This window comes from Aphelocoma coerulescens, chromosome 4 (genome assembly GCF_041296385.1).
Source record: "Aphelocoma coerulescens isolate FSJ_1873_10779 chromosome 4, UR_Acoe_1.0, whole genome shotgun sequence".
In the NCBI taxonomy this organism is placed as follows: domain Eukaryota; kingdom Metazoa; phylum Chordata; class Aves; order Passeriformes; family Corvidae; genus Aphelocoma; species Aphelocoma coerulescens.
In genome coordinates this window covers 5,132,269-5,148,347 of record NC_091017.1, presented here as the reverse complement: position 1 = coordinate 5,148,347, position 16,079 = coordinate 5,132,269, and the positions used below count along the sequence as shown (strand labels likewise).

Sequence of the window (16,079 nt, the reverse complement as noted above, 5' to 3'; positions counted from 1 at the left end):
ATGGAAAAAAAAAAACCCCAAAACAAAAAACCAGTATGGTACAACAACCTCTTGGTTTGGTTATATAATTTTTTAATCACTATTAAGAACATTACATGCAAAGGTTTTGAGCACTGACCTGATGTTTAACAATCTGTCCCAGTGCCAGGTTCAAATCCACCTGGCATTTTCCAAACAGTTTGAGGTAGCTGCTACTTCCAGGCATTGCTTTGGTTTGCAGTCTGTTGGAGAGCTCAAGTTCTATCAATCCCGTTTCAAACCTCACAGCACGCATTGAGGGAGTTGTAGCTGTCACTTGAATTCCCTAATGGATAAGGGAGGTACAAAGTTATGAGCATCTGGTTCAGACACATGATGAGAAAGGAAAAAAAAAAAACCACCACTGTTTTGTCATCATAAGATTACCTTAAACTGCAGGCTCAATGAGTAAAGAAGAATTTTTGGTTTATCTCCATCTGTTGTGCCATCGTGTTCGTTCCAAAGAGGTATTGGCTGCTCCCCTCCTGTATACATTAAATATACACAGTCAGAGTTTTAACCAAGAAAGCATTTAAAAACCGATAGATATAAAGAGGTGACAGTGAATGAAGCCTCATTTTAAAGTGACTAGCTGAAGATTTATAATAATAAATGAGGATTGAAGACATCAGGGCAGATTCATTTTCTTACATATCATTAATAGCTCTCTACTGCGAATGAAGGAAGAGCAGCATGTTCCTCCCTCCTGGGAAACTTTCCACAGGAAGTCTCAAAGCCTGTAAGGAGTAACACCTACTTTTCAAAAAACATGTTATTTGTCCCCTGCACCAATGTATCTCCTACTTATCTGACAATACAAACTCAACATTTGACCAAATACCATGCAAATTCCATGAAATGAGGAATCAAAATGATATCAGTATTTTTCAATGAGAGGAGGAAAGAGTATTCTACAATTATTTTGGTTCTGGGTTTACTTCCTCATCCTGGCACATTTCATCCCAAGTTATGTGCCCTTGAAGCAATCCTGGCTTTAATTCTCCTTGAGATTTATCTACATTGCAACTTAGTTTATAGGAAGAGCTTGCTGCTGGAAAAGGCTAAGCCGTTAATTCTCTCCAAATATGCCAATTCTTCTAATTACAGTTATTTGGTGGTAAGAACAGGCAGTTAAATCATGGATTAAAAAAACCCCAAACAAGAACAGTAAATTTTTATCATTCCATTTTGTATCTGGATAATTTTCTTTTAATCAGCACTGCCTTCAATTTCTAGAAGCAATTATTATGGAGTGTCTGTTCATTAACTAGCTCCCAATCTGTGGAACTTCACCTCAAGTAATTGGTACTTACACAGTTTTTATATAAGGATAATATGCAAATGATATTTTAGTGCAACACAAGCCATAATTAGAAAAAACACTGTAGCACATTACACTAATTGGTACTTTCAAGCCATTTAAAAAATTACTTTGCTCCAAGCCAGAGGGACCAAGCCAGTTTCTGCCCCCATTGTTCTGCACTGAGCACCCAGACCCACGGATTGCTGACCTGACCATATCCCCTGCTGAATTACCCCAATATGGAAGGCAACAGTCACATTTCAAAAACCATCAGGCTGCTACTTGCAATACAAATTTGTAGTCTGGAAAAGCAAAGAACTAGCACTGGCCATAAGTTTCTCACATAAAAATGCAGGGGAGATTGAAATGCAGTGTCTAAGGAACACTGTAAAAGCTAATACAGGTTTCCTGGCTCAGCACTGTATGCTCCCCTACAAAAAATGTTCTAATAGAATAATGACAGATGTCAGAAGAATTATTCTCCCCCTAAGCATTTTCTTACTACCCAATACTAATATATTTTGGCTGGAACAAATATCAAGGTGTTTCTTGTTATCCCTCAGGGAATTTAGCATTTTCCATTTTCTCCACTACATTTTTTTAACTGCCTCAAGGGCATGTCACGTGGACCTGCACAGTTCTTTTGTTGCGTTTGTATACCTGAATATATATACACACACACAGAGGTACCTGAAAAGAGGTAGATGTACACACAGACATTCCTTTCACTTAGTTACCACTTGTTATTCTTTCTTTCCCCATGTTGTTTCCAACTATTGATGAATCTTTGCACTAAAAATTAGCTGCATTTCTGTAACAGCCTTTTAGGATAAGTCAAAAAGGGTTTAAATCAAAGGGAATACAGAAGGTAACCCAGCCAAGGTCATGCCATGGATAGACACAGAGACTGATGTCCAGAATGCCACACAATCCTGCTTCCCAAAAAAACTCCTGCTTATGATCAACCTAGAATAATTTCCAGAGCCTCTGTTATTATTTCAAAGTCCTGCTCTGCTTCCTGCTGCTGCTTGCAATGATAGACATGAAATGATGGCGTCTGTAAAATAAAGAGCTGATCCTGAGAGTTGTTAATAATGTTACCATCAAACAAGGTTTGAGGATCTTGCTTAAAGCTGCTTTTACGTGTTCTGCTTACCTGAAACCTTCTGTATGACCTCATTTACTTCTTTCATGAACACTTTTTGCACGAACACTAAGTGGTTTAAAAGGTCAGTTGTGAGATTATGTTCAAAGGAACCAACCTGCAGAAATAGAACATTTTAGAACAAAACTTAGTTTTAAAAACAGTGGATTTTTAGGGGGTTTTTTTAGCTGCAAACATCAGAAGTCTCAATTACAAACATGCCAGACTATTTTCTGACTAAAGAAATACAGTTAGAAGAAATGCCCTGCTTTTCCCCAGCAGGCAGGTTTGTTTTAAGCACTTTTCTCTCTGGGAAAATTAACTATGGAAATTGGCACACAACTAGAACTTGTGAAAAGAACACTCTGTGTCGAGCAGAAAGTTTTCTGTCATTAAGGTTCTATGTCATGTCATTATTCTACTTATGGAGCTGTCTAATCACAAAAAAAAAATAAACCAGCTATACAACAATAAAATTGTCTTCCAAATTTTCAGTATTTGGATTCAACCTATAAACCTGAGAGTTCTGGAGGAGCCAGGTTGTTAAAACAACATGAAGATGGCACAGACAGAGAAGGGAAACAGCAAGTTATCAAGATGACTGCAGTCTTGAACACCTACCTCAGCCACACAGCGCAGGTAGTTCCCCTGCAGGTAGTAGCCTTGCTTGGCAGGGAGTTCATCTATGCTCCAGATCTGGTCAGAGTAAGTGTCATGCTCTTCCATGACATATTTCCCTGACATGGTGACAGGAGGCAGGTTGAGACTGGCCGAAGGAGGAATGGTCGACATGTCAGTGGCAGAAACTTTTGAAGTGAAGCGCAGTCTGTGATTTGGAAGCTCAAAATTAAATCTGGTTTGGGCACCTGCAAAAGGAAGGCGGGAAAAGAAAAGGCATGAACTGGCAAAAGAATCTCTTATTTATCCTTAAATTTAAGAACATTTTTTGAACAATAAAAAAAAAATTCAGATGTTTAAAATGTTATTGAGGTACGCAGACCTAAAGAGCTATATATATATCTACCCACATGATTCTGGGTTGTCTTAATTTCTAAAGTAAACTAAGGCTCCACAGTAATAAATGGAGTCATACAAACTACTCAGGTGTACTGAGACCTTATAAGACTATTCTCAAGTAGCAGTACAGATTATAATTAATTAATCAAGGATCATAAACTGATGGCAGCAGTCAGAGTGAAGCATCCTGAGAGGAGGCTATATATGAATGTATGTAAGTCTTCACCTGCTCTTCCATTCTGCCTCTGCAAATTGTGTGTAACAACCACAGTGAAAATTCTCTACAGGGCCACCTGATTGAAGTCCACATTAAAAAAAACTCAAGCTGATGGCAACAGATTCAAAGCTCTAGCTATAATTCAACAAACACTGAGTGCTTTTGGATGCTTACAGGAAGGCCAAACTAAAAGCAATAATGTTTTTAAAATTCCAGAGAACTGTTACCTGTCATTCCATGACTCCTCATTCTTCCCATCTTGTATTCTGCCTTCAGGGAGGGCAAGAGCGCTGCTCCAATAGCTATCCCATCTATCATGGCACTGAACTTCAGCACTATGGGCTTCTTTTCCAAGCCTTCTGGCAGCTGTGGGAATTCATTGGTTTCTACTGGAGTTTGATTGATACTTGTTGGAGTCTTCTCTGAGGGCAGAGGAGTCGCCACATCTTCTTTGGCTGGTTGGGGCCTGTGGACCAAGACAAAGAGCGGAAAACCCTTCCTGTTATTCTGCCTGGCTCTCCCCCAGACACCTGAGGTGGCAAAATCCTGGAAGTGGGAGGGGTTTGGGAGCACTCACGCGGTGGAGGGCTGCCGGATGAGGTCGGAGATCTGCTTGGAGAGCTGGTGGGAGCTGCGCACCATCATGCTGTGCAGCGTGGCCGGGTGCTGCGGGATGTTGATGCTGATGGCGCCCACCTTCACCACAGCCGCGTTGTTGGTTTTCAGCCCCCTCTGGGCGCTGTACAGGGCCTGCGATTTGGCAATGCTGCACTTCACCACAGTTCTGACAGCAAAAGGGAACAGCAGTCACTCACACGTCCTCCCAGTTGTAGGTTAAACTGAGTTTTGAAGTGTTAGCTGAATTTCCAAGTAATTTTGTTTGTCAACTACACCCACATTCCTTTTTCTTTCACTTTACACACAGATGCACTACATGCCACAAACAACTATGCTACACTTAAAGGAACTACACGTCATGCATGGCAAAAATACCAAAAATACCTGTTAAAAACTGCTATTCTTGCCTAAAGTAAGGTCATTTCAGTGCATACACACCAGGCTGCACATAGACAGACAAATTTACACACACAGAAACAAAAAAAGAGCCTTCCATTTCAACTCCTGTTCAGGAATAATCTTGAATCATCCTTTTAGTAAAATGACTTAGTAAAATCTGATTTTAGCATCCAAATAAAGTCAATGGAGGAAATACTCAATATTAAAAACATAGCAACTGATAAATGAATTTGTGAATCAATACTGATGTTTAATTCAAACATATTATTCCAAAATACATCATCTAAACTTTATTTTAATGTTGAGAAGGATATGGCTCACAGTGGTTACCCAAGATAAAACTGCAACTGCACAAAGCTGACAATTTTTGATGTCGTAACAGAATTTTGGCATAGCAGAGTTCATTAAACTCCTATTAAAAAGATATTGGGATAACACATTAATGTCCCTATGGTCAATTCCTGGAGGGTTACCCAATGGAAGTATTTTATGCAGCCAACACAGAATTGCAGCCTCAAAGAGAAGGACATGTAGTTGTCAAGATGCAATACATCAGCTGAAATGGCTTAAAAATAGACTATAAAATTGCAACATTCAATGCAAGTTTCTCAAGTACTTTAGTTCAAGAAGTATAGCTAAACCACTTTTTGTATCCTATTTGTTTAAAAACAGTTTGGTCTATAAACTGTCTCTATAAACTGTGAAAGATACAATATTCTGTGAACTCCACTCTCTAAGTAACGCTTCTTCTTATTCTTATGTCAAAATATCAGCAAGCCCAAGGCAACCCAGATGTGGAAATACAAACCAAAAAAAGATAGACATCACCCTTCTGCTTATAATCAAGAAATACACAGCACTGAAACACAACCACTGGCCTATCAACAGCAAATTAATTGACTGAAACTCAAGGAACATTCTCAGATTTTCACAGCTATGCAAGAGATGCAAGTGACCTAAAGCAGTTCAGAATTAATACTTTGGGGCAGACCATCAGGTAGAAATTATTTCAAAATATGTGATGTAGGAAACAAATCTTAATTCACAACAATTTTCAGAAAAACATTATACAAATAAACATTACTTAAGAAAAGGCCAGACTTGTTTTAATCCACCTCTTTAAAAGAAAACCACAATTATTTCTCTCTTGATGTTTGCTTATTTCCTATTATCTTCCTGCTACCATTCTGACTCAGCTGTTGTGAAGCCAATCAAGAACACATTTCCACCCCCATCTATAACACAAAATACTATTACATGCAAACCATTTTAAATGCTTCCTTAATTAAAAAAGTATTCCACCAATACAGCTGTTGCAGGAGAAAAAAACCTCAGCAAAATTAACTGTGCTTTTCTCCTAAGGTATTTTCATATTTCGTGCAACTAATTAATTTCTCTGCTGCTTGCCTACAAAAAACCTACTTCCATGACAGAATGAAATGTGGAACAACTGTCTGGCTATCCATTTATTATTAAAGATCTGCAGTTTGCTTACCTACAGTGATATGCCTACAACAGATCTGGTTGTATCTAATTAAAATCATTAATCATTATTTAGGTTTTATACCAGTAATGCTTCCAGAAAGAACTCTATATTCTCGCATCAATACCATAAAAAAAATCACTCTCCAAACAAATTTGTGACAAAAAGTCTTTGTCCTGCTATAGAACTGACTACAAGGCCAGTACTCTACAGATTTCTGGGAATGTTGTAAAAAGTGAGGACGGGTGGGGGGATAAGTCAGCAGGAGGCCTGTAACACACAGGAACTACTACACTGAGTCAGCTGAAAATTCAGGCAGCAGCAGATACCTGAGGTGTAAATAAGTGATCCTTCCTTTAATTTCAGCCATCAGGAATTTACTTTCTAGGCCAGAGGCTGTATTGTGTTCATGACTCACCACCAGACCTATCCTACATGGATTTATCCAATCCCTTTAATAATTTATACTTTTGTTGACCACATCACATGGCAGCGAATTCAGCAACTCACTGATGCACTGGTTTAATGCTGCTACCAGACAAAAAAGAACACAAATCCCAATATTCTCTGTACATCACTTGCAGCTTTACAGTCCTTCCAGAGGTATAAGGACATTTTAAAGTTAATCCTGTATTACCACAACACTGAATGCACAGACACAGAGAGGAGACCTACACCCACACACACAGATCTGCAGCATGCCTGGGAGTTAACTCAGCACACAGGTAAATACAGAGAGAAAGGAATGGCCCTGTTCATGATGACACTACAACAGGGACTATCACTCCAAGCACAGCAGCTCCAAAGCAAATCTCACCTGTGTGCTCCCTTACATTTATCAACAGTATTTCAGCTCATTAAAATAAGCACAGGACCAGATCTGAAGAACTTAAGGGCCAGTGAAACCATTCTAACATTACAGTAGTAAGTGCAGTGCAATAGCAGCCCCTAAAACTATATTGCTAACATTTACAAGGGCTTTTTTGGGCAGGTATTTAGCAGGCTTCATTAAAAACAGCTTATCTAGGTAACACAAGATGTTAAACCAAAATGTATTCAAGCAGCATCTGCCTACACAATCACACATGGAATGTAGCCATTAGGTACACAACACAGTTAATTCCAAGACTATTAAACATAATAATATGACATACAGAAACTCTTGTTTGGCTGTGCTTGTAGGAGATGTAGGAAAATCCTCCAGTCTACAGATGAAGATTGAAGAGAAAGCAAGAAAAACAAAAACAAAGCAAATAAAGAATAAACAGTCATGCAAAATTAGTCAGTTAATTACTTGTAACCCACAATATGACATTTATTTTCAAATTTACCAAGTTGAAGGTTTTGGGTTTACTCACGCTTGTTCTTTGCTCTTGTTGTTTTAAAGATTTATCATTATTTTCCCTCTTTCCTTTTGTACCCTCCCTATATGTACAGACACGAAGAGCTTCAGTCACCTTAAGAAACCCTTTGTGACTCTTAGATTGGAACTTTGATTTATCCCTCTGAAAAACTTATTGGAATCAATTTCGCTGAGGAAATTATAAAATTCTATATGTTTTAAGTTCTATGTAGCATCTTCCACACTAACCAAGACTTGAAAGGAGAGAGAGAAACTCAAGTCACATTATTTAGCTCCTTTCTTACAAGAGTCAGGTTCCAAGACCAGTCCACATACTGAGGGTTACCCAGCTAACACCCAAACTGTGTGAGGGTGATCTGAGCTACAAGGAGTCGTGGTTCAGCTGTTGTTCTGCAACTCAAACAGAAAGAGATGCAGCTCTTTACAAAGAAAAATAACATGTGGCCTTTTTGAGTCTGTGAACCTGGCAAAAATAAAAAACCCAAAACAATGTGGATGCTGAGCAAGTGATTCATGATGTTCATGCACAAGAAATTATTCTCTCCCCCTCCACTGCCAGGTTGTGTCAATTATATAAAGGCTGGAGAAGGGATATTAGAACTGTAAAAATAACATGAGAGAACAAAGAATGATGCATTATGAGAATTGAAAAAATCTATCTATTAAAGAAACACTATAGATCTTAAACAGGAATAATCAGCATCAGTAGATTAACTACTCCCTAAAAATCTTGTATGGTTTGAACCTGTAAGTTTCAAAAAGCAATTAGAAGCACAAGAGGGAAAATACACAACTTATACCACTTCTATGCACTTGAACAATTTCAAATTGTGAGACTTCCTACTTACTGGATATTTGGGGTAATTCCCTCCAGCAGGACGATATTGACACCTCCTATGTGAGCAGTGGCACATGTCTCAGTCATCTTTTGATGTAGCACATCTTTAGGAAAAAAAGATATATGACAGCATTTCAGTCAATAAAATATGTCAGGTATGCCTACTGCTTTTAAAAATATTGCAGCAGAAAAATAACTGAAAAGTTACAGCTTTAGCAGTCACATTAAATGATGTCAACTGTAAATTGTAACAAGAAGGAAGCTTTTAGAAATTAATGACTATCTTCTAAGAGAATTTCCTCCATGGCACTTCCTGAAAATCTTGCATCCTTTTAAAATCCTTCAGCATCCTCATAATAGTTTTTAAAAGAACTTACTGAATATTATTATATTTCACACACATATCACACACGCACACAAACCTGTGAAACTGCCAGCGAATTTCACTATGGAGAACACTTTTAACTCATCCCACCTTTCATTTTTTCTTTCAGGGTGAAGCTGCCATGGATTCTTTTCAGCTCGGATTCCATGGTGAGGCCACCAATGTCAGCCTCCAGGTGGGTTCTGTTCACCATCCCTATCCCAAAGACGATGAGGGTCACGTGCTGCGGCTCCGAGGTCACCAGGCTGCGCTTCCGCCCGTTGTCCTGCTCGTTCTCAAACACCACCCTGCAGGCAGGCTCAGTGGGGCTTCGAACACCTACAGAAACACCAGCAGTTATTTAAGGGTTTATTTGTAATAAATCCTTGGCATATCCCATATATATTTGTATTTGAAACCAAGGCTCACGTAGCTTGCATGTCAACAAAACTCCTCAGGAAAATTATCTGTGCCTCGCTCACTCCACCCTAATACCATTGCAACTGAACCAAATCCAAGACACAATGAAGACAATAATGAGTGATGTGGTTTCACTATTATTCATAGACATGCTCTTATGTTCCTTATACAAATAATTGTAATTATCTGATTTTATTGTTATACCAGAAAAATGCCCTGACAGTTTCCAATTGTCCTGTTTATTTTTTGATCATTCCACAGGCAAAGGTTCTAATAATTCTGTTTTGGATGAGCAAGTTTTCCTTTTCAACATTCAAGAGGCTAAAAGCAATGGAAGAAAATTTACATTTTGTGCAGATATCATTATATCTATGCATGATATTCTATGCATGAAAGACACTGGTATCTATTTAATACAAGTTCTCATCTAACACTATCTCAGTTTTTTATTCTTTAGTTGAAGGAAGTCCAAGGAAAATATGGCTAATACAGCAACTATACCATCCCCTGCATATTTACAGCAACCTAAGTTCAGCAACAAAAATAATCACGCTAGTCAGCTCTCAAATTTACTTTGCTGTATTCAAATACATTGGAAATAGCAATAATTACACCAGATCTCAAAGTTTTAGGTGAAATTATAGCAAAAACACCTGTAATCTCTGTAGTACTTCACCAAAACCAGTATTTCACCTTTCTTGCTCTCAGGGTTCCCTTTTTTTTTTTTCTTACTGTCAGTCATTCTCAAGGCAGAAATTGTCTCCCTCTAAGTGGCTTATGTACATGCTTGCACATTTTCACAGAATGATAATAAACAGCATTTCTGGTAGCCCCTTGGACACAAAACAGCACCTCAGAAGGAACAAACTCAATCCACACTACACAGTTAGTGAGAAAAGTTAAGCTTTTCTTTTGTACGTCATCTTGGTGAACTAATCAAAAGCTCACCTCCATCCTCACCACTTACCCCTCTGATCCAAGTTAGATGTGGTGGGCAACTTTCAAAAACCATCTTGTGACTAAGCTCTAGAATGCCACATTTGAGCAAAAGCACACACACTCAATTATTTGGATTCATGAACCAGTTTACCTGTTGGCCCAAAAGTTTCAGAAGACTTTTCTAAGATGCCAGTTGGATCAGAAATGAGTGAATAGAAGTTCAGTAGTTTATACATATTCTGCCAGCACTCTGCAGAGGGTTCGCTCTGTTCTGACACGGTAATGGAGTCAGAGTCATCCATATGGATCGCCACGTGGTCAACCACATCTTTGGAGCCTTTCCTGGACACTTTGGAAGTCCTTCGCTCTGACCTCCCCAGGGAATTCTTGTTCCGAGACTCTTTCTTGTTGTTGTCGTTGTTTGTTCGCTTGTTCTTGGTGTTGTTCACCCTGGTGCCTCCGTTGAGGCTCCCTCGGGAGCTGCGGCTGAAATCCGAGGAGCGGAAGTCCCTGTGCTTGCGGGTTTTGAAGGTGGGGGTCGGGGAGGCCGAGCCAGCCGTGTACCTGCTCAGTTTGATGTCTGTCTGCGTGGCCTTGATATCGTCAATCATGGTGCTGAACTGATGGATGAGCCGCACCAGGGCCATGTCCACGTGCTGGCTGATGGACTGGCAGGAAATGGTGAAATTACAGTGGAAGGTGTTGTAATAGCGCTTGTTCAAGTCATGGAAGGAGAGGGCGTTGGCGGAGTTGTGAGGGGTGCACATGGATTTCTCCATCACCACAGCACTAATACTGAAAGTCTCTAACATCAAAGCTGGTTTGAATTCCAGAGGAGGAAGATTGACAGCTCCTTGCCTAAGGAAAGGAAAGGTACAAGTTACTACTTTGTTTCTTTTTATGAGAGTGAGAGTCAAATACATTTTTTATACAGCCTACATCCAATTTACTGAATCCAGCCTTTTACTTCCCTTAGGATATCACCTTTTTACCACAGTTCTAAATACAATAAAATGAACTTTTACAGTTTCATACTGTGTGCTACTAACACAGCAATCATCCACTTCTATGAAACCTAGTTTGGCATGCAATCATTCCATTATATCCTAAAGCTTTGCCCAAAATTGGTCTGGGGGAAGATTCAGCATTTTCACAAAAAGCCACATCATTATTTACAGGATTAATTATTAAACACCATTTCAGAGCCACTCAAATTCCCCCCCACTATTATTCCCACCAGCTCTCTCCCTTCCCCAATCTCCAATTTTCAAAGGCAGCTGAGAGTCAAATAGAATTCCCAAACCATTCCATAGGAAGATTTTAAAAAATACTTTAACAGGAAGACAAAATTAAAGATTAAAAGAATAAAGGGCTGCTCCTTATCCTATTAAAGTGCTTTGGAAATCTGTTGTCATGTAAAGTCTAATTTCTGTTCTTTAACCAATACACATATTTTAAAATCTCTCAGGGCACACCTTCGGGCTCGCTTGCTTTTCCTTTCCTTTGCTGTGTCTGAATCAACAATATCTGCTCTGAGGCAGTCCAGAGTTCCTGAGAAAGAGAGGTACTCTCCAAAGTACATCCTGTAGCACAGGGGCATCGCATCCTGCGACTGAATTCCCGTGTAACTTAGCAGAGGTTTGAAAACAACCTACAAAACAAAACCCAGTTATTCAGTTATGAAGACCTTAATATTTTCCATATTCTTACTCATCATTTGGTGATGTGCAACCCCACTTACCTGTGCATCTGCCAGCTGGACAGCAGGAAAGCCCTGGTTGCCCTCTTCCACACCTGCAATATCATCCTGGCTGGTGCTGTGCTGAGAGTGGGTGCCATCCAGGGTGTTCTGGTCACTGGACAAAACTGTGTTGAAGTCTGAAGCAGAGGGGATAGTAGGAAGATTGGGTGCCACACCTGAAAAATAAATACCCATGGAACACTAACACCACAGCAAATCTTACCACCACCGACTCTATTAATTCAGCAACATTAATTATATAGATACACAAGCCACGGTGAGGTCTGTAACCTCACAAAGGTGGCATTCAGGATAAAGAAACAGCCTGATACTGCTGGAACTGGTAGAAGTTGTCCAACTCAAATTTGGAAAGAGTCTTGCAGCAGAGAAACACATTCCAGTTTATAAAGGAGCCACAGTAGTTCAGCAATATGTACAGCACCATGATGTTTGTAGGATCAGACTATTGGTTCAATATTAAAAACAAACTAAAACAACTTCTTGTTGCCTAAGATTAATATAGCACAGCTGAAGGAGTGTTAATACAAAAAGATTCAAGTATAGTGTTAGTGAAAAAGAAAATTAAGACCCACATTTGAAAAGTCTGAATGATGACAGGCTGGCAAGAAAAATAATAAGGCTGCAATAAATTGTTACACATCTGTTTCTTTAATACACCTAAGATTTTCAGAAATATAGATTTTTCTCCATTCCCTTACACCAGTTAACCACGTCCCATTCCTAAGTCACTCTCAAAATAGATGTTTATGTTTAGTCTCAAAATTGGACTGAGAAAGAGCAAGGATTCCAATGCACACATTACAAAATAAGGATATGCAAATTGGATCAAAAATAGCCAACAGAAAATTACTTTATGGCTTAACTTTGGCAGCTACACATGGTTTTGGCAGCTACACTGACAGTTCCAAATGTAAAAAAAAAAAAGCTGAATTTTTGGAGGCAGGGTGAGGGAAATTAAAACAAGAGTTTTGCTTAAATCCCATCTTTTCATTTTCCAGTTTGCTGGGAAGTCCCACAAATACTATTTTGAATCAATTAAGTTCTGTTGAATTTAAGTCACTCTCTCAATTACTTTTAGTCAGAATATGGCAAACACAGGCACAGCCAACCCAGAACCATCTTAAACTCAGCTGCAAATTAGCAATACCTGTTGGAAGGCTGTTGTGTCCAGACTTGGTGGCTGGACTTTCCTGTACAACACTCCCCCTGTTGCCCACAGCATTGGACATCCAGTTATAGAAACTCACAGAGGAGGGCTCAGACAGCAAAGGGTGTTCAGACAACATGTCTGTGGCCACAGTATTTCCTGTGCAGATAAAGCAGAAGCTGCAGCATTTGTTCCATCAAAGTCAGCAAAAAACAAGGAACACGGCACAATTTCACTGACAACACCAATTTACTATAAAAATAAGCCTAATTCTCAAGGTTTATTCCACTAAATTATGTGTCAAATGGCACTACAAGTGCTACCACAGAAGTTTACACGTGGCACTAATGGATGTTGCACTACACATGGCTTTGCATTTGCTCATCTCTACCATTAGTTAGAGGAAAGGAGTCATTAAGAAACCAAAATACCTCTTTTTCTGAACAATATCTTAGTCCCTGACAGCAAAGGAGAGAGGTTTTTAGAGAAAATACAGTATCATATACAGTATTTAATTTACATATAAAGAAAACCCAATAACAATACACTCTGAAAAATAATACAGAGCATAAACATTTCAATGTTTCAAACTTCTAAAATTTTTGTTCCTAAGACCATTATTAAATATCTGCAAATTATCGTACGCAATAGCAAACTAAGTTATTGAAATATTAGTCTTTTTGAGCTACTTACAAGGTCGAGAAAAAAATGACCTTATTCATTCAAAAAGACTCATAAATTGAAGCTAAGTAAAATCAAGACTAAGAAAAGGAAAAATATTTTATTTATTCTGTTAGTTGCAATTTCTTTTCCCAACCTGATGCACTTGCAATTCTCCCTCTGGCTTACTTATGCTACATCATACCTGTTCTTGTTAAAGAGCTACTTTTAACTGCAGTTGTACTTCTTTGAGGAGTCCCTTCCAAAAGATTGTGCAGGCTAGGAAAACTCCCAGTCAGATAGCTGAGCAGACTTTCTTTTCTTGGACTTTCCCTGACTCCCATCCCGGAGCGGCCAACGTGCACTGGTGAATCTGTAGCTGTATCTCCACTGGTGTAACTCAAGGAATGATATGGATGAATGCCCTGTGTGCAGAAAATAAAGAAATTAATAAAGTACTGTGCAAACTGCAAAAAGGAAGCAACATTTGGTCTGAATATGAGGTTGGAACACAATAATTTTACTACAAGTTACTGGAGAGCTTTGGCAGTCTTAGATTTTGTATCATGATAGTTAAATCCTCGTTTCTGCTGCCATAAATAAAAGATCAAAGCCTATAAAGGTAAAGGCACATCCGTAAATGAAGGATGCACATGAAGTTAATTGGCAAGAAAAACAATAAAGAACAGATGTAGCATATAGGCCAACTGATGGAGCATCCCTTTTGGAGGGTCAGGAGCAGACCTTCCACGTGTTATAGTTACTTTTTGCGTGCATTTATTATCTGCAGCTATGGAATCCCTCCTGAAGAGGCCAGCTACAGCCCACTTTGCCCAGGTGCCCAGCCCTGCACACTTACCTTTATTTTCAGCACAGAATCACTGTGAGTGTGTGTCTTGGACAACTTCCTCATGATCTCAGCACCAGTGACAGGCCCGGAGGAAGCGCTGGCAGGGGGAGGGCGATTGGCTGTTCCTTCCAGGAGCATGGTGTGCTCGCTCACAGTAGCTGCACCCAAGGAAACAGTTTTCCTCATTTAGATACATTTGGAGAACCAAGATTATCTATTATCAGGTGTATTTATCTCCAAGCGGTCATGAACTTCCAAGTGCTGACACACACCTACACAGAGCTGTCTGATTTACAAATAAGAACACCTCAGACATGGGTCTGCTGGGTTTTGTTTAATAATCCAAAGTGTTTCTGCTCAACTAAAACAGATATTTTAGAGAAGGGGGCAAAAATTTCTGTTATACTGTATGATTATAAACAAGTTTCACACACAAACATCTTTGGGTTCACTCTCTTAACTGCTGCCTGCCTTTTAACTGCAAGGTAGCAAATCATTAAGTTGATTTATTTTGTGCAGGAAATGGCAAGACAAAAGATGTGAAAAAAGAGAGGTCTCCTATTTTGTTTTTCCCTGAACAAGCACTAATTATTGTTAAACTATAATTACCATTGTTAGCAGCAGCTTTGGAAGGAAGGTGATATAAAAAAAGAAGCTTGATAATTCTAAAAAAGGAGACTATAATGTGTTCAAGCATTAAAACTAAAGATGATATAAATGCCCTGAAAGGAGCTACTTGTCCCTATGACTTTTTTATGGAGACAATAACACAAAAATACCTGCATCAAATTCAAACTCTGCTCCATCAGCACTCGTGTCACTCTGAAGACCCCCTCCATTGTCCAGTCCAAGGCCATCCTCATGCTCATGGCAGGCATTTGGCTGCAGTTTCATTGGCTGGGTTGGTCTGTGCAAGCTGACTCCTTTAAAGGCTGGGGTTACCACAATGAATTTCATCCACTGCCTTGCTAAGGCAACCAGACCTTTCTTAAGGGTCACTAAGGCAGGAAGGCCATCACTCTTTAAAGAAAAAAAAATTAAAAATTAAAAATTGGTATCACAGCATTTTGAAGTAAATTGGAGGGGAGAAGAAGTCAAAGCTCTCTTAAATCTCTGTGCTTAAGAGGCTTATGACAAACATGCTGGCACCACAACACATCAAGCAAGAAGCCAAAAAGCTGAGAGATAAAAATTACAGCTTTATTGAACACAGTAAATACATTTATCTACATGACCTGAGGATCTAGCCCAAGGGGCCAAAAATAAACAGGAAGCAGGTTTATTAAATATGAAGCTAAAAGTACTTGAGTAATTTTAAGGCTCTGAACTACAGGCTAAGATTCATAGCAACTCTGTACAAACAGAACTGAAATTGAAAAGATTATATTTTATCCATTGTTCATAAGCAGTATTTTAAGAACATAAATTTCAGGCCAAATATAGGGATTGTTTTGATTACACCACTGAATTGTCCAAAAGAAAACAAAAGCTTGTTATTTTGACCACAAATAAAACTGTGCTATTTGTGCCACAAACT

General features: G+C 39.0%; 1 protein-coding gene across 10 annotated transcripts in view; it reads right to left on the bottom strand.

Moving 5' to 3' along the window:
* Nucleotides 1-16,079, bottom strand: part of BLTP1 (bridge-like lipid transfer protein family member 1) — an 88,771-nt gene that overhangs the window by 22,675 nt on the left and 50,017 nt on the right. For 8 of the 10 annotated variants that reach the window (XM_069012597.1, XM_069012598.1, XM_069012600.1 and 5 more), the window contains exons 40-54: nucleotides 15,322-15,562; nucleotides 14,552-14,700; nucleotides 13,898-14,117; nucleotides 13,033-13,191; nucleotides 11,865-12,040; nucleotides 11,599-11,774; nucleotides 10,275-10,981; nucleotides 8,876-9,103; nucleotides 8,411-8,504; nucleotides 4,277-4,483; nucleotides 3,927-4,165; nucleotides 3,087-3,331; nucleotides 2,478-2,583; nucleotides 406-503; nucleotides 119-304 (exon numbers count right to left, since the gene is read on the bottom strand). In XM_069012597.1, coding sequence (XP_068868698.1) covers nucleotides 119-304; nucleotides 406-503; nucleotides 2,478-2,583; nucleotides 3,087-3,331; nucleotides 3,927-4,165; nucleotides 4,277-4,483; nucleotides 8,411-8,504; nucleotides 8,876-9,103; nucleotides 10,275-10,981; nucleotides 11,599-11,774; nucleotides 11,865-12,040; nucleotides 13,033-13,191; nucleotides 13,898-14,117; nucleotides 14,552-14,700; nucleotides 15,322-15,562 — 3,231 coding nt within the window. Of the gene's footprint in view, nucleotides 1-118; nucleotides 305-405; nucleotides 504-2,477; nucleotides 2,584-3,086; nucleotides 3,332-3,926; nucleotides 4,166-4,276; nucleotides 4,484-7,353; nucleotides 7,405-8,410; nucleotides 8,505-8,875; nucleotides 9,104-10,274; nucleotides 10,982-11,598; nucleotides 11,775-11,864; nucleotides 12,041-13,032; nucleotides 13,192-13,897; nucleotides 14,118-14,551; nucleotides 14,701-15,321; nucleotides 15,563-16,079 lie in introns of all 10 variants that reach the window. The other 2 variants (XM_069012606.1, XM_069012599.1) reach the window with 2 other exon arrangements.